Here is an 18,571-nt window from a genome sequence, read left to right as displayed (position 1 = left end):
GGAAATCTAACTCAAAATACTACAATTTGTTGTGAAATAGGATTTTCCTAATTCGGACGGTTTCTATGCCAAAATCGCCCCGCAATTAAAGGACACAAATCTGGACGAATCCTATTCCGATTCCAGACTTCTATTTTGACTGGGAGACAGACCTCCGAATTATCTAAGTTTACTTGGGCTTCTAGGACTTCCCTAAGCCTATAAATAGACTTCTTTGCATTCAAGAAAAGATACACAATCCTAGAGAGCAAAATTCTTTTGTTTAGTTTTTCTTTAAGTTTAGGTTAAGGTTTAGATTTTATTTTTATGTGGAGCTAAATTTCCAACTAAGGTTGGGGATGAAGCCTCACTGATGAAGAACGACATCACTTTTATGTAAGTCTTTATTTATCCGATTTTATTGAGTTTTATATTTCAATTGTTTTACTTCTAATCAACGTGTGGAGTGATTCTTGGATATCTCTTGTGATTCAAGGATACATGTGATGATTTGAGATAATTTCATATGATTGATTGCTTGGGTTTAACTCATAAAAATTGGATATCCCTTGTGATTTACATCTGGTGTTTCAATTGAATTTGGATTCCTTTTGTGATTTGGGCAATGAATGGATACATGAGATGATTTTGATTAATTCTTTGAAGCATAGTAAAACATACATAAGTGAGAACTTCAGATAAATATTGATGGATATAGAGTATGTTATTATGATTCGGTGAGTGTGGATTCCCAAACCTTAGTCTTTATCTTTTGTTTTATTTAGTTTATGTTTATCTTTTAATTTTTAAAATCAAAATTCAAAACCTTTTGGAACTAGATTAGGATTTAATTAGTTTATATATAAATTGCTCTTTCAAAAATACAATTCTCGTGCACTTGCGAGTTAAATAAATTTGCACAACACTTATCTCTAAATCTCTAATGAACTTGGTAAACCCGTTAACCTCCCTTAAGCTAAATACATCCTCAAAAGCATTTGGGGTACAACAGTTTGTTATCCAAAAGATGCAAATGCTTCTGATTGTTATTACCAATTCTTTCGCTACGTCATATTTTGTTTTAAAACTCTCTTTCTCTCTCTCTCTTTCTTGTCTCTCTATCTTTGATCTATCTCTCTCAGGCCGAACAAATGAAGGGGGAAATTATTCCCCTTCAACTTTTTGTGTTTCAAACTCTCGTACTTGCGCTTTAAAAACCGAGTTCAATTGAATGACACCTACCCTCGTTCGAATGAAACACATTAGCATTCCATTAAATGAATGTTGAATCTCCCTACTCTCGCGTGCCAAACTCTTCTCGTTTGAATGACTTGTACTTTGATAGAACGAGCCTGACAGATTAAATCTCCGTCGTCGATCCTCACCTACCCACGTCACATTGATCATTTTGACATTGCAGTTTCATTCAATCGGATAAGACTTGACAGCTATCGTTTGATCCCACCTAATGCATGAGTTATTCTACCACGTGGAGATTCCACTTCAACCGAACAAGCCCAACCTCATTCGATCGAGCTTGCACATATTTGAACAACTTAAAACTAACACGACTCATCGAATCTTAATCATTTTGATGATCAAAAGCCTACAAGCCCATTGTGCTTTATCTATTTACACCACAATTCCTTTATATTATATTATATTTTTTTATATATATTAATTTTTTTTTATTTTTCTTACGTAGAGTGCTGCACCAAAACCAAAACAGAAAAAGAGAAACAGATTCGGCCCAGGTGAGTTGACTCGATTAAAACCAAGTCACCTACGTCACAACACCCTCCCCCTTCAAATTTCCTCAAGGAAACAATATTCTACCTATGATATTCAGGCTAATTAGCAATGAAATAGATTGTCTTTTAGGCTCCATATTGCATGTTTGGACCAAGATCGACCTTCCTTGTAAGAGTACGTAGTGATATAAGAAGGGTTAAACTCTTTCTTAAGTCTTCTGAAATATGATGTGACTTTTAAAATCACTATTGAATTTGAGATGATCATTATGAAATTTTGATTCATTGGTGATTTTAAAAGCTAAATCACATTTGAAATTATTGAAGAAAATTTAATTCCTCTTTTAGCATTACTCCTCTTGCAATCCAAATGAAGTCGAGGTTAGAGTTGCTCTCTTGAACATACCGTATGGGAGGCCTTGAAATTAAATATGGATAATTTTATTTTTATAGGGGGATCATTTCCACTATTAATTCTAATGGAAGATAAGATGTGAGAAGAATTGAGAATGCTTCAAAACACAAGGTTAGTATAGGCCCACTTAGAGAGGTGATGCGCACGAAAGTTTACACTTCTAAAAACTTTTATAGCATTCCAAACTTGAAAATCATGTAGTTTTAACTGAAAGTCGGCGATGATTGAAGCAATGGTCCATTCAGAGAAGAAGTTCTAATTGTTAATAGTTAAAAGGAAACCAAAGGGTCACCCTCAATCAACAAATTGTTGCAACCTTGTGAGATAGCAATATCTATCCATGTAAGATCAGCAGTGGATTCTCCCTTATTCACATCAGTGGAAAAAAGTTTTTTGATAAATACTGAGATGATTTATCTCGGCGAGTTGCTTAGGACAGCAACAGTGACTAAAAAAGAAGCATTAGTAGCAACATAAAGGACATTCCAACTGAGTTTCCATAGGAAGTGCTTGTGTTTATGTTGGAGTTTTAGGCTCCAAAGAAGGTTCCAGTCAGAATTTTCATTGGAGTTTTGGGAATGAATAAGCAAATTCATGGGCTGATTTGATAGAGAATTTTGCTGTGGAGGAAGGGGCCCAAATTAATTTGTCATTTCTTGAGGAAAGAGGGAGATGGATGTTGAGAATTTGGGAGGCTTATAAGCGGTCGAAATGGTTGTGGATCCAATCTATAAGGTCTGAAACACTGAGATTACTCAGGTTAGGGAGGGGGAAAATGCAAAATCTAAATGGCACAACCCACTGTCTTGTAAATATTATCTTTGTAGGGCACTCTGCTTAATTTGTTTTTCTATTAATATTTTTGCTCGATTTCTCTCATATATATATATATATATATATATATATATATATATCAAACCCGATTTAAAGGGCTATTTAATTATCGAACTAAGTTAAAGCAAGACATGAAAGCAAGATTCATTTAAGATTGCGAGCTTGGTTCATAAACGAGGTAACAAATTAAATGGATTGTGTTATATATAGCCTCATTTAATATAATTTGCATGTTCATATATAGCTACGTACATTTAACCCAAATAGTCAATAAGCATGAGAATATATATATATATATATATATATATATATATTAGACATTCATTAATAAACTATATGCTAACACGTCAAAGTCTCTCACATTTATTTCTTATCTTTACAACATTTATATATATATATATAAAAAAAACTTAATGCTGCCATTGTCGACCGGAGCGAGCCCATGCATGCTCCTTATCAACATCATCACTGAATTCGGATTGATTCTTCTTGCTGTGTCGGGACTGGAAGGACACCCTTCTCCTGCAAGCTCTTAACGGTCTCATACAGGCATTGCTTCACTGGTGTGAACTCTAATCCCAGCTCCTTCAGCTTCTGGTTCGAGAACTTGTAGGGTTTTGCTCTCGGGTTCTTTTCATCCGAACACCTACATCACATTTATTCCGGATTCTAATTATCCAACCTTTTAGAATAAAAAATAATTAAGTATTTTCAAAACAATCATTCAGTGTGTTTCAATAAACTTTCATACCGTAGAAAAATTTTAGGAGTATCTTCACTTTAAACTCTTGAATTATCACACGATTTGAAAAGTTTCAAACTTCCAAACCTCTCAATTTGGACCCATGAACTTTCAATTGCAGTCAATTTGAACAATTTCGTCAAATTTAGCTATTACCTTCCCTAATTTACCCCTACAAAGACCAAAATATCCATATTTTTTTTTACTCTTTTTTTTTTTTGGAATTAAGGGTAAATTTATAATTTTTAAAAAAATTCAGAAGTATGAACGTTATTGTTTCAATTTTTACTTTTAAAATATGACGGAATGATTCAAATTGATTGCAAATTGAAAGTTTAAGAGTTCAAATTGAAAGGTTTTGAAATTTGGAGGGTTCTCAAATCGCTTAATAATTCAAAAGTTTATAAAGTAAAATTACCCCAAAATTTTACTTGTTAGAGGAGCAAAATGCTTCATAATAGTTAAATAACAAACAAAGTCATATATATCTTACACCAACTTTGCTACAGGCGTGGCAATGGAACAAGAGTCGATGGAGGCCTCAAGGTCCACGTTTGACAGAGACACAAGCATTTATTTATTGAAAATTAGGAATTTTATATTCGAGTAGTATTGACTAGTGGTGGTTCAATCAATCCAACATAGAATCTAATGGAAATATTCGGGTAAGGCTCTTCAGCTCCACATATAAATATATATATATAATTTAATATTAAAAGTTTTGTTCAATAAATTTTTGGTGGACCGAATAAAAAAAGTCAAAAGTAGGTATACCAACTTCCCTACCTAAACTACAGATTCACATTTCTTATCTGCTATTCTACTCCACGTCCACAAATTTATGGGTTATGGCCCTCTCCTAATTCCTTCTACTTTTAATTAATCTTTTTATAGTAATTCTTAACCTCATAATTCTCCATCTTATTATGTCAGATCGATCATCTAGCTCTCTGATTTTCCTTTTTTTACTATTTTTGTGGAAAACTACAGTTTGGATAGTGTTTAGGTGAGAAAATCTAGCATGCTTTTTTCTTCTGTTTTTTTTTTTTTTTGGGAAATTTCAGAAAGCTCTCCAGAACTTCCAGCCGTTTTGACATATCCCTGAATTTCTAAAACTCTCACTTAGGCCTCTTGAACTTTGGTTTGCTCTCACTTTGGACCCTTTTAACGTTAAAGTCAAACAATTTGACTTTTAATACCCATTTTACCCTTCCTCAAAACTACGTCATTTTGTGTCCTAACACCTACTCAGCCCAAAACGACGTCGTTTTGGTTTAGAGTAAAATTGGTATAAAAAGTTAAATTGTTTGACTTTAACGTTAAAAGGGTCCAAAGTGAGAGCAAACCAAAGTTCAGGGGGCCTAAGTGAGAGTTTTGGAAATTCATGGGTGCTTGTCAAAATGGCTAGAAGTTCAGGGGGGCTTTCTGAAGTTTCCCCCTTTTTTTTTTAATCCCTTTCAAGCTTTTCATTATTTTCACTTTTACTAAAAATCAACACCCACCTAAATAACTTTGAAAGAATTATTCAAAACAAAAAAAGAAGAAAGAAAAGTCAGTTTCCAGAATGCACTCCTAGAGACATTTCAACTCGTTGAAGGATCGATCTGCAATTTATTAGTCAAAATTACGTTCTCCCAATTCTATTTTGTAATAAAAAAAAAGTATATATATTATTTAATGAATATAACTCTCGTATGATTAAGATAATATGACATTAAAAATTAATCATTAATTTTTTTATTTTTTTTTCGAGCCTTTAAATGAATTGGAGCACAAATCTAGTTAAATCTAGGAAACATTATGTGCAAGTCACTTCGAATCTGACCAAAACATAGGTCTACCTATGCAACAAGTACGTGAAGGTTGGTCAACTATATATGTTTAGTTGCTTCATTGTACGTGGAGTTTTAAAAAATAAAACCACCTATTTGTTTTTAGTGATATTATAATATAATAAGTGCTTCTCAGGAACACACAATATTTTTAAAGATTAAAAAAAAAAAAAAAAAAAAAAAAACTTACTTGATGGGAATAGGATACTCTGGAAAAAGCTTGGCAAGAATTTGCACGACGTCACCACGATGAAGCACACTCTCGGCACAAAGGTAGCGGCCGGAGGCGGAGGGAGTCTCGAGAACAAGGATGTGGGCAAGTGCCACGTCCCTAACATGTACATAGGCTTGGACGGAGTTGGCATATGTCTTGGCAGAGCCAGTTAGGTATTTGAGGACGTGGACAACGCTAGCATTGACATTTGGCTGCAACAGCGGTCCAAGCACCAAAACCGGGTTCACCACCACCAGATCCACCCCTTTCTCTTTGGCAACCTCCCATGCTGCCTGCTCAGCCACCGCCTTCCCATAGCAATACCAATTCTGCAATATTTGTACTTTCAATTAACAATCAAAGTATGTGAAGCAAAACCCCCCCTTATGTTCATGCATTACATAGAATTGTGTATTTAACGGTGTATATAACTTTATATTATTTAAATATTCTAAAATATATGTTAATGTTGACTTCATATTCACCAACTTTAAATCCCTACCACAATCATCTCATTTAGAAATGAAATCATAAAAATTTATCAGGCCCAATTATATTAAACATTTTTTTTTTAGGGTCAAAGTTTTTTTTTATTTTTAAATATATATATTTTCTGGAAGGCAACCTCCAACTCACTCTAAGGTATGTCAATGGTCTCAATGATTAGGATGCATATGTGTCAACCTCTACCTTTCCTCGTATCATTTTGGCTTACAAAAAAAAAAACTTTTATTCAATTCTAACACGTCATGAGGTGTATATATTGAATATGATGGCTCTACTCAAACCAAAAACAAAAATAATTACCTCTCAAAAAATACATTAACAAACCTAATAATATATTTTTTTTTCATTTCTTTTCGTGATATTTTAATTAAACGTCCATTTGGTTTAACAATTTAGCAATTCTAAAAAGTACGGATTAAAAAATAAAACAAATTTAAAATGCAACTTTAAAAAAATTTGATAAAATCATAACTCGCGCTTTAAAATTATGATTTAACTTCTAAAATACAAAAGAAGAAAAGCGATGTGTAACCTTGGTGTTCTTGCAGAACTCGAGGTCACTCCAACACGACTCGTCCACCACCACATCCGGGCCTCGATTAGGGTCCATGTACACCGCACCGATTGACGACGTAAACACTACACGCCGTACATTGGTCTCTGCCGTGGCGATGATCACATTCTTTGTTCCGTCCACAGCTGGCTCCACCATTAGTTCCTTCAAATCACACCCACAACCCCCGTCAATTTCTTTTTTTTTTTTTAACCAAAACAAAAGAGACCAATAAAATAAATAGACACAAAAGAAAGATTGAAAAAAGAAACTAAAATGGCTGTCAAAATCACGTTTGGTCATGAGTAATGGTGACGTGGACATTCTTACTTTAAGTCTACACAAGTGCGGCCCACTAACAACCATAATAATAATGCAAGGTGTTTCTGCAGGACCCTCCGCGAGTACTGACACATTTATGATGTCAACTAGGTTTTTGTTTTTTGTTTTTTTTCTTTTCTTTTCTTTTTTGTTTGGCTCTAAACTCTAAAGCGATATTGTCTGGGTGACATTAATTCTAGCTAGGCAAATATTTCCTTTTCCTTATCTTTTTTCTTTGCTAGCTGCAATCAAAAAGAAAAAGAGAGAAATTAAGGGTGAAAGATTAATGAAGGAATAACTCACGGGATCATCAGTCACGGGTGAGGCGGTGTGAATGACACCATCACAGCCATCAATGGCTTCCTTGAGGCTCTCATAATCAAGAAGATCAGTTTTCCATAAACTTAATCTCTCCTTAGCTCCTTCCAGCTCTTTCAAATGGGCATTCTTCGGATCATCTGCACAAATCCATGCATATTGTCTATAAATATATAAAAAGAGAGAGAACAATTAATGATTTATTATTATTTGTCAAACTTATTAATTACCTGGATTCCTTAGAGTCCCTTTCACAGTGTAGCCTTTTTCCAGGAGAAGTTTTACGATCCATGAGGCAATGAAGCCGCCGGCGCCGGTGACGCAAACAGTCTGGCCGGAAGCTGATGGCATCTTGGCTTTCTCCGGGGAGGGTTGGTTGGGAAAGGAGAGATGAAAAGAAAAGTAGTCTGTCTGCAGTGGAAGAAACGAGAGGCTTGAGGAGAATGTGGACAATTGCGTGGCTTTTATAAGCAAATAATTACCAGACTCACCTACTACCGGTAAATAGCTCAGAGAAATCGAGAGAGAAAAAAAGGGCCAACCTCTCACTTCCACGTGTCCCTATCAATAATCAATATATAGGTGCAGCATTTTTTTTTGTTTTAAATTTCCTTTGCCTTCCCTTTTTGGGGATACAACCTGATCAATACCATGTGCTTTTTAAATGGATTATTTTTTTACTAGAGAAATGCTACAATAACACAAATATTTCCAATCATTATTTGTGATTTTCATATCAAATCATAAGGCATAACTGCACATGTGGTTTAGGTGTAGAGAGTCCTAGATTCTGCCTCAGTTATTTCTATAAAAGGGTTAAATAATTTATGTCTCCTATAGTTTAACAATTTTATTTTTTGTCTCATTAAGTTATTGGTTCTATTTTGTATCACAGATGATTCTCAATAATGGCCGTCCAAAAATTGACAAAAATCTACGTCAATACTCCTAAAAAATTGATACGCATCCATATACCTAATTAAAAATTAAAATAAAATTTTTAAAATTAAAATAATTAAAAACATTATAAATTTAATTTTTTAAAAAATAAATAAATAAAATTGGAAACAACCCTTTCCAGTTTTTTTTTTAATTATTTAATTTAATTATTTAATCATTTTTTATTTTTAATTTGGGTTAAATACTCCAAACCCCCTAAGGTTTCCCAACTTTATTTTTTCCTCCTTGGGGTTTCATTTTTATCACAGGAGGTTCCTGTAGTTTTGATAAATGACCAAGTTAGTCCATCCGTTAGTTGACCGTTAGGACTGACATGTGGACCAATCAGATACTGACACGTGGCACTACTTAATTTTTTAAACTTTTTAAAAAAAAAATTAAAATAACGTTTTTTTTTTAAAATTTTTTTTTTAAAAAAAAAAAAAAGAAAAGGAAAAAAAATTGGGGATGTCTCCCTAGTCAAGGGGGTGGCCGAAACCACCCCCAACCATCATTGGGGGTGGTTTCGGCCACCCCCAATGCTCCATGGGGTGGCCGAGCCAACCCCCAGTGGGTACTGGGGGTGGCTGAGCCACCCCCTTGGGCTCTAAGGGGGTGGCTGAGCCACCCCCAGTACCCACTGGGGGTTGGCTCGGCCACCCCCTTGGCTCCAATGGGGTGGCCGAGCCACCCCGTTGGTGCCCAAGGGGGTGGCTGAAACCCACTCCTAGTGGGTACTGGGGGTGGTTTCGACCACCCCCTTGGAGCCCAAGGGGGTGGCCGAGCCGCCCAAGGGGTGGCTCGGCCAACCCCAACCAGCTAGATGGGGGTGGCCAGGTTACCCCCATGGCCAAAGGCCACCCCTAAATGGCCAAGGAGCCACCCTCAATTTTTTTTCCTTTTCTTCTTTTTTTTTTTTTTTTTTTTTTTTTTAAAAAAAAAAAAAAAAATACATGTTTTTTTTAATTTTAAAAAAAAAATTTAAAAATTAAATATGTGCTACGTGTCAGCATCTGATTGGTCCACGTGTCAGTCCGTACGGTCAACTAACGGATGAACTAACTTGGTCATTTATCAAAATCACAGGGACCTCCTGTGATAAAAATGAAACCCTAGGGAGAAAAAAATAAAGTTGAGAAACCCTAGGGGGGTTTGGAGTATTTAACCCTTTTAATTTTGAATTATGTATATAGACATATATCAATTTTTTAATGGTGCTGATATGGATTTTCGTCAATTTTTGGACGGAATTTAGATGGAGGTATCATTTTCATTTTTAATCATTATTGAGGTCTGTGATACAAAATGAAACTGATTAGGCAAAAAATAAAATTTTTAAACCACAGGGATCAAAAAAGAATTTTACACTTCTATAAATACGTGAGCACAAGGGGTAAAATCAATATTTTTTGTAAGGAAAGCCCGAGCCTATGTAAATAAATAAATACATAAATATTTATATCTCTTTATGTATTAGTGCGCACGTTTATGAGAAATAAAAGGCAGACAAGTATTAAACTTAATTTCATATTAATTTACAAGTCATAACTAATAAAATCATCTTTCTTTACAAATAACTTTTCTTATGAAAATGTCTCGTTCGATAGCCATCCCTACTATTCGAACAACAACCCACAATTAAAAGATCATTGGAATAAGTAAAGTTTTCTCTAACCATTTTTAAGTAATTAACTTGTAAACTTATTAAGAACAAGATAGATACATATGGTGATACATTATAAAATAATACTATCATAAAATTCAGAATATATATGTTAATTTATTAATAAGTATTAAAATTCTTTTATTTTTTTGGAAAAATTATAGTTTACCCCTCAAAGTTGACAGCGTTTTTCAATTCAAACATCAAAGTTTCAATTTTTGCAATCCACCCCCACATAGTTCCAATTTTTTTCAATTCTACCAATATCATCCCAAAATTTCCATATTGCCCTTGAATTTTTTTTTTATTTTTTTTAATGAAAACGAAAACAAATTTGGGGTACAAAAATGACTAGATGACCAAAGGAGTGGCCGTGAATTTTTTTAAAAAAAAAATTTTAGAAAAAAAAAAAAATTAGGAGCAATATGGGAAGTTTTGGATAAAATTGGTCAAATTACAAAAATTTGAAACTTTAGGGGGTAGATTGCAAAAATTGAAACTTTGGTATTCGAATTGAAAAACTCTGTCAACTTTGAGGGGGGTAAACTGTAATTTTTTTTTTTTCCTTTAATTTTTTCCTTCTAAACGGATGAGAGGATTCATTCTAGATTTGGCTTATGTTTTTTTTTAACGTTCAAGATTTAATTTTAATCTTTTATTCATAAGAAACTTGAAATTAAATTTAAATAATTTTTGTTTGTTTGATAACTTAAGCCAAATCCGTCCAATAAATCTTAGAAGCATGCACAAGCAAAAGCCATTTCTTTGGCACATTTTAGCGAACACCCATCGGACACGCTAAACTCCCGACTCAAACATCAACAACCACCACCTGTCACGTCGCCAAGAAGATGCCACCTTCCGATGAGAGTACATTTAAGTAAAACTAGAGACCAAGACAAGCCAGTTTTTGATGTCGACAAATTGTTTGGAAGTTGGAAATGGGCATGAGTAGAAATTTACATTCATTCTATTCTAATTATTAGTGCCGTAAATTCTACTCCACCCTAAAATGGATTAAACAAATTGTAAAATAGTAATGCATGGTAAAATTTGTGTACACGAGAGGGTGGTACGTAGCAAATGCCAACCAATAGTCGGGTTTGTTCTTTTTTTATTGACTATTGATGTTGATGGTCAGTCGCGTTGGCGACCCGTTGGGGTTTTATTCCGTTTACAAAACGTTGCCATATTCATGAACAGCCTCCTTTGGCTATATCGGTTCGCTTGATGGCCGAATCGGGTCATTTATTTGACTAATTCCTAACTGTTTTTAAGAAACTTTTGTTGCCTTGGTATTTGTTTTTTTGAAATTTTCATTTCCCCTCTCCTCACATTGAATAGAAGAAGAAAAAAAAATGCCAATAATTTTTTTTTTTTTTTTTTTTTTGGTGGTATAAGCTTTTGGAATTGAGATTTCGCAAGAATAATATGCATTTTTAAAAATATTGCAAAACTTAAGGCGTTTGGCATTGCGATTTAAAAAGTGCTTAATTTTAAATAAGAAAAAAATTTGCAATTTCTATAAGCAAATTAGGGGTGCTTATTTAAAAAATTAAGTAAAAAAAATAAGTGCCATTTTTTAAAAAAAATTAAAATAATATTAACCTAGAATTAAGAGCACATCAAAAGATAACGTAGAGATATGTTCTTAAATTACAAAGACTTCTACTCTACAACCTTTTAACTCTGTGCTTAACTCTCGTCTAGCCTTTTTCAATAAAGATACGTCCTATGGGATAAGTACGACACAATTTTTAATTACAATATTTGACTAAAGAGTACCAAAGGGAAAAGTATAAAATACTACTATCTTCTAAAATTGACCAGTGGTGGTTGATTGATTATGATCCACCTTAGTGTCACAATAATAACTAGACTTTAAAATTAGGATCAACCTTACATGCGGTTATTTTATGCTTATCAACGGTTAAGATTTAACCCTAAACAGCATGTAAGTCGGATCCTTAAAATTAAAGCAGGGAAAGATAAGTATAAAATAGCCGTCCTATAACTAGTGGCCTTTATAGCCGTCTTATAATGTACTATCTAAACTGTTATTTTAAAGATCAAATCGTGATTTTATCAAAAACTTATTTGCATTTCAAAAATCACGTTTTGAAGTTGTTATCTTTTAAATCGCATGTTTTGAAACCTCAAATCCAAGGAGACCATAAGATTTAATTTTAAGAAAAAATGCAAAATTGTGACAAAAACACCCGTAGGGGTTGCAGGTAGGGCTTAGACTTATTTATTTATTTATTTAAATGCAATTTGGTTAATGTTACCGATCTATTTTTAGGGTTGCAATCTCCTCCTTCCGCTGTCAAAATGACAAAAATACCCTACATAAAAATTAAAAAAAAAAAAAAAATTCAAAGTAGAACAAAGTGATGCCTTCTTTCCCTTTTCTTTTCCTTTTTTTTTTTTTTTTTTTTTTTTTTTTGGTGTGTGGAAATTTTTAATCTTATGCATGATATTTAGTCATTTTGGATTTGCAAAAATGGGCATCATAACTTGAATGGTAGATTAGTATGGTACATTAACTACATTTAAAGATTAAGGGGACATTGCAAAAAGGGCGATAAATTAAGGCTCCGTTTACTTCGACATAAAATGGTTTCCAGAAAATGATTTTCACATTTTACGGTGTTTACTTCGACGTAAAATATTGATCAACGAAAAACATTATCCTTTTGACCGAAAATTCTTCTTTAATTTTCAGAAAATGGTTTACGGTTTTGAAAACCGTAAACAATTTTTCGACTATTAGCATCTCATTCTTAAATCGATGGACTTTGCCGAGACTCGTCCAAAACCTCATCGGGACTTGATCGGGACTCTCCCAGGACCCGCTTGGAACCGCGTGAGGACCAGCTCGGGACTTGACCGAACTTGAACGGGACTCGCCCAAACCTGCCCAAGACTCGATCGGGACTCGTCCAGGACCTGCCTGGGACCGGGACCCGCTCGGGACCTGACCGGGATTTGCCCTGGATCTGATCGAGACCCACCCCGGACCTGCCCTGGACTTGACCAGGACCTACCCGGGACTTGCCCTAGACTCCGACGGGACCCGCCTGGGACTTGCCTTGGACTTGACTGAGAGGTGGATCCTGGTCAAGTCTTGGGCAGGTCACGGCAGGGTCCCGGACAAGTCCCGGCAGGGTTCGGGCAAGTCCTAGTCAAGTCCTGATCAAGTCCCGGTCAAGTCCTGGGCGGGTCCCGGGGAGGTCCCGGGCAAGTCCTGGGCGGGTCTCAGTCAAGTCCTGGGCAAGTACCGGGCGGGTCTTAGTCAAGTCCTGGGCAGGTCCCGGTGAGGTTCCGGACAAGTCCCGGTCAAGTCCCGGTGGGGTTCTTGGTAGGTCCCTGCGGGGTCTCAATCAAGTCCCGTGCAGGTCTCGACTGGGACCTTATTGGAAAAAAATATATTAAAAAAAAAAAAAATTCCATGTGCATGGTAAACGTCGTAAAATGTTTTCGACCAAAAATATTTTTCAAGGAAAATGGCTTTCCTGAAAATATTTTTCGACGGAAACCATTTTACGTCGAAGTAAACGGAGCCTAAGAGAAACATAGATTCCTCAATAATTAATTGAGAACAAGTTTTAGTTGTACATCTCTTTCATATAAGCCTCGTGTAAAACTTACAATTAAAAATCAGCTTACTATGAGAGGTGACCCAAGAACTTATATTACACGATTAGCATACCACCATGCTCTGCAACCGATGTCCGTGATTGCCCACTCTATTGATACTGGCATGATAGTAATCCTTCAATGGCGTAACACTATTCACACTATATCCATACATAGTACTGAGACATTTTAATCAAACGTATAGATTGCCCCCTTTGTGACTCAACCATAAAATCACAACTCATTCAATCTCATACTCGACGAGTTGTGTTCAATCAACGTGATTGTGATCTTGATACCAAATGATACTTAATCCATAGGTGATTTCAAGTACTCTATTTTTCTCTTTATTGTCCCATTGATAGCGATAAGTAAAGGCAAAAGGGCGTAGAAAAGGGTATATTGAATTGATATTATAAAGGGGTTAACTTCACTGAAAACTCTTGAACTTCCACCCGATTTTAAACCTCCCCAAACTTCAAAATCTCTAAATTTAGTCACCTGATCTTTCAATTGCAATCAATTTGGACATCTTCGTCAGATTTTAAACGTTAAATGACGTTTATACCCTTGACTTTTTTTTTTATAAAATTTCAATTTTACCCTTAATTCCAAAACCATTTTTATTTTTTTAAAAAAAATGAAAATTAGGAATATTTTAGTCTTTTTTGGTACTTTTAACGGTTAATTTTGACAGAGATGTTCAAATTAAGAGCAATTGAAAATTCAGAAGATTAAATTGAGAGATTTTAAAGTTTAGGGAAGGTTTATCAAATCGAGTGAAAGTTCAGGGATGTTCAGCAAAATTATCCCTATTATAAATTATTTGGTGGCCACCATTGCATAAGTTTTCTGTAAGTTCCTTTCTAATGGGTTAGTATGCCGTCAAATTAATATGGAACTCAATAAACTAAGATACCACAATTTCGTGAGGAGAAAAGAAAGAAGAAGATACAAGTACTTGTATTGCAATTAATATTGGTTTTGGCCATAATTTTGAGATTATCCTCTCCTCACATGCTAAACTAATATGAACAATAGTGACAAATGGTAATAGAAGGCACCAAACCTTGAAAACATCCAACCATACGTACAGTCTTAACTGCTGGGAGTTGACACACACAAAAATAAAAATAAAAAATGAAAAATTGTTGAGAACTGTCTATTTTTGGGTAGGTGAGTGACGTCAGACTATCGTCAGCCATGCAACGAAAAAAAAAAAAAAAAAGGCCAAAAAATGAACAGCGCGTGTCTTAGTCTTAGCTACTCCCAGTTCCCGACCAGTAAAGGCTATAGTGTAAACGTGGCAAATTGAATTTACTCAATCAATCTTGACCAAGTTCACGGTTGCGGGTCCACCACCACCAATCTTTGAAATTATTAAAACGTGAGATCTTATGCTCACTTTTTTGGTTTTTGATTTCATAAGTTGGAAGTCAAAATTGAAAAAAACATACATTTATTTGAGGTTTGGTTGAAGGTAAATCTGAAGAGATTTACTATGTTTGGTAGCATTTAAGTGTCTTTAATTTGTGAATTCCTTGCGAAGAGGAAAACAAATCCTCTCGTCTTCGTACTTTTGGGTTGAGTAATGCTAGAAGTTATATTTTTATTCTACAACTGTCACAACACAAATCCAACCAATTCTTAATTTTTTGTTTTTTTTTTTTTTAAAAAAAGTTGATCTAAAGGTTGGTCGGATAGGCTAACGATAAAAATATGATTTATATCATTGTTTTCTTTTGAGTGTGATTGTTACCGTTTGTAAATCTATATATAAAAGTGTGAAAGTATCACAAAAAAAAATATGAACATGTTTTATTTACCTATAGATAAAAAAAAAAAAAATTAAAAAAAAAAATAAATCAAGAAAGAAAAACCACGATTTATGTAATAATTTTTCTTTTAAATTCTCTATATTAGATATGATGTACTGCCGAATTCTATGGCAACTCAAGCTTATGTGCCCGATAGAATTCTCTATGCTATTAGATAAGAGTATATTACACATCATTCTTGATCCATTATTAGATTTGTGGACTCACATGGATCCCAAACAAATTCTATGACGAATTTGCCAATTCAACATATAAAAATGAATGAAAGATTGAATGAAGAACGATTTTTATCATTTTTCTATTAGATATGATGTATGTACTCGAGTCGTGGCCAAACAATCGATGTTTGGAGATGTCATTATCTGAGCACATGTCAAAAGAAAACCCTCAATTGGGATATTTACGTGGCTGAATGTCAGCCTCTAGATTGACTCGAGTCGACTTGACACGTTTGAGACTCTAAATTAGAAACAACCTAGAGAATCTTCGAGACTTGAAGAGAAGAGAAGGTGAGCAGGAACATAGGCCCCGTTTGCCAATAGCACGGGGCCGGCACTGTAGCTGGAACGGCACTGTTCCAGCTACAGTGCCATCTGACAGGTGCAGCAAAAATTGACTTTTCAAAAAAAAAAAAAAAAAAAAAAAGAGAAAAGGAGGAAAGATGGGGTGGTTCCAGCCACCCCTTGGCCAAAATGGGGTGGCCGGACCACCCCATTTTTGGCCAAGGGGGTGGCTGGAGCCACCCCCTGGCCGATCTGGGGGTGGTTGAACCACCCCCATGGCCAAGGGGGTGGCTGGAGCCACCCCCTGGCCGATCTGGGGGTGGTTGAACCACCCCCATGGCCAAGGGGGTGGTCCGACCAACCCCTTGGCCAAAAACAAAAAGGGATCGGGTGCATTTGGGGTGGCCGGACCACCCCCAAGGGACTGGGGTAGTTTCGACCACCCCATACCGGCCGTATGGGGTGGCCGAAACCACCCCCAGCCCCTTGGATGCACCCAATCCCACCCCCCCCCCCCCCCCCCTCCCCCCCCCCCACTTTTTTTTTTTTTTTTGACCTTTTGGGGGTGGCCAAACCACCCCCTTCGCCATGGGGTGGTTTCGGCCACCCCATACCGGCCGATATGGGGTGGCCGAAACTACCCCAACCTCTTGGGGGTGGTCCGGCCACCCCCAAATGCACCCGATCCCTTTTTTTTTTTTGGGCCAAGGGGGTGGCCGGACCACCCCCTTGGCCAAGGGGATGGCCGGACCACCCCCAGATCGGCCAGGGGGTGGCTGGAGCCACCCCCTTGGCCAAAAATGGGGTGGTCCAGCCACCCCATTTTAGCCAAGGGGTGGCTGGAACCACCCCATCTTTCTCCTCCTTTTTTTTTTTTTTTTTAATTTTTTGCTTTTAAAAAAAAAAAATTAATATTAAAAAGTATACTTTTGCTGCACCTGTTAGATGGCACTGTAGCTAGAACAATACCGTTCCAGCTAGAGTGCCGCCCCGGGCTGTTGGCAAATGGGGGCCATAGGGAAGTTGGAAGTTGGAATATATGCCCCCACTTGACCACCCTGGATCCACCCTTGGCTTCCCCTGTACTAAACAAACCCAAAATTATAAGCCTACCACCCTGTGTCTGTCACTACACATCTCTATACACAATCTTGTTTCTACTCAGGCAAACAAAAACTACCTCCCTTTCTCATATTTACCCACCCATTAAGTTAAAGGAAACCCTTGGGCAAGGTTATAGTCCTAGGCATGCTCTGCTTTGAGCTACAACCAGTCTTTAGTCTCCCAATACTCAACTTGACACTAGATTTTTGGCGGCTGTAATCCTTCGATCCATCATCGTCTGTCCTAGACGGGCCGTAAACAGTAACAGGCTTATCAAGCTTTGGATTATCTGCAGAATTACCGGCAGATTTTGTACGACCGAGTTTGGATATGCTGGCCGAATCTCCACTCCTGGAAAGCCTTGAGAATTTTCAGTTCGGAGGCCAAATTTAACAAAAGAAAGATTCAAATATTAATGAGGGTAGGATATTGTAAGCCAACCTCTTTGAAGAAGAATTAGTCTTTTCTTGTTCGGCAGGCCCTGACTTCACTTTTGTTTTCCTCTTTTGTGGTCTGCTCAAAATGCACAATCCCAAAGATGTTTATATCAGATCAAACAAGCATACGGAAAGAGCATGCATGAGACAATCACCATAGCGACAATGAACATGAGACATACTGGCTCTTCAACAGTGACAAATGGATTGTAGGCATGAAATTAATTGTTTGAAAATGCATGCTTTCTTACGTTTGCAAGAATTAATTTGCAAACCCTCTGGTACAACATCAATCCATTTAAAAACCAGCTCTTAAAAGATGAAATTTCCTTTTCATTATTACATTGGGTTCTTTCTTGTTTTGTTTGGGTTTTTGTTGTGCTCTTTCTTGTTAAGTGATTCCTCAGTATACTTCTTGTATAATTAGGGGCGTTTTACACTTTTTATAAATTTAAATCTTATCAGAAAAATGCAATTGTCCAGTGATAATTCATTCGCGGTTTTCAAAACATTCATTATTTTTTTTCCTCTAAAGACACCACATAATGTGCAAAACGGAAAATACCATAATTTGATAATCCATTCGCGGTTTTCAAAACATTGATAATTTCTTTCCCTCTAAAGACACCAGATAATGCAAAACGGGAAATACCATGATTTGGTAGACCTGGATGTTAACGAGCAAGAAAGTGTATTGCACTCACTAAACTTTTGTTACATTTCAAATACTTTTTGTTACTTTCCAACTATAAATTTTTCAGTTATCGGTAGGAATACTCAGAATTGCTGCGTCATGTGGTTAACACATGACTAGTAAAGGTTAACATGTTAAAAAACTCAAAAGAACTGAGGGCTTTAGCGTTGTGCCCATTATATAGGTAACACACAAGACACATCACACCAAAAGACCCCAAGTTCAACGAACAGCCAATTTATTTATCCCTTCAGTAAAATGATTTGGTTTTGGCACCTTGGAAAGAGA

At 36.0% G+C, this 18,571-nt stretch overlaps 1 protein-coding gene across 1 annotated transcript; it reads right to left on the bottom strand.

Moving 5' to 3' along the window:
* Positions 1-3,284: 3,284 nt before the first annotated feature.
* On the bottom strand, positions 3,285-7,908 carry LOC132186889 (cinnamoyl-CoA reductase 1). Its single transcript, XM_059601002.2, has 5 exons — positions 7,697-7,908; positions 7,452-7,606; positions 6,807-6,992; positions 5,744-6,096; positions 3,285-3,625 (listed from the first exon to the last, which is right to left on the bottom strand). The coding sequence occupies exons 1-5, from the start codon at positions 7,815-7,817 to the stop codon at positions 3,445-3,447; spliced, it is 996 nt and encodes a 331-aa protein (XP_059456985.2). The 5' UTR covers positions 7,818-7,908; the 3' UTR covers positions 3,285-3,444.
* Between the last annotated feature and the right edge of the window lie 10,663 nt (positions 7,909-18,571).

The sequence above is a fragment of the Corylus avellana genome, chromosome 6 (genome assembly GCF_965113065.1).
Source record: "Corylus avellana chromosome 6, dhCorAvel1.hap1.2, whole genome shotgun sequence".
In the NCBI taxonomy this organism is placed as follows: Eukaryota; Viridiplantae; Streptophyta; class Magnoliopsida; order Fagales; family Betulaceae; genus Corylus; species Corylus avellana.
The sequence above is the reverse complement of the archived record's forward strand: the minus strand, read 5'-3'. Positions and strand labels throughout refer to the sequence as shown.

Excerpts from the sequence above, each read along its gene's own strand:
- LOC132186889 (XM_059601002.2), bottom strand. The coding sequence starts at position 7,817 with ATGCCATCAGCTTCCGGCCAGACTGTTTGCGTCACCGGCGCCGGCGGC. Across the intron at positions 7,607-7,696 it reads AGGGACTCTAAGGAATCCAG|ATGATCCGAAGAATGCCCAT; the intron begins GTAATTAATAAG and ends GGATTTGTGCAG. Across the intron at positions 6,097-6,806 it reads AGTTCTGCAAGAACACCAAG|AATTGGTATTGCTATGGGAA; the intron begins GTTACACATCGC and ends CAAATATTGCAG.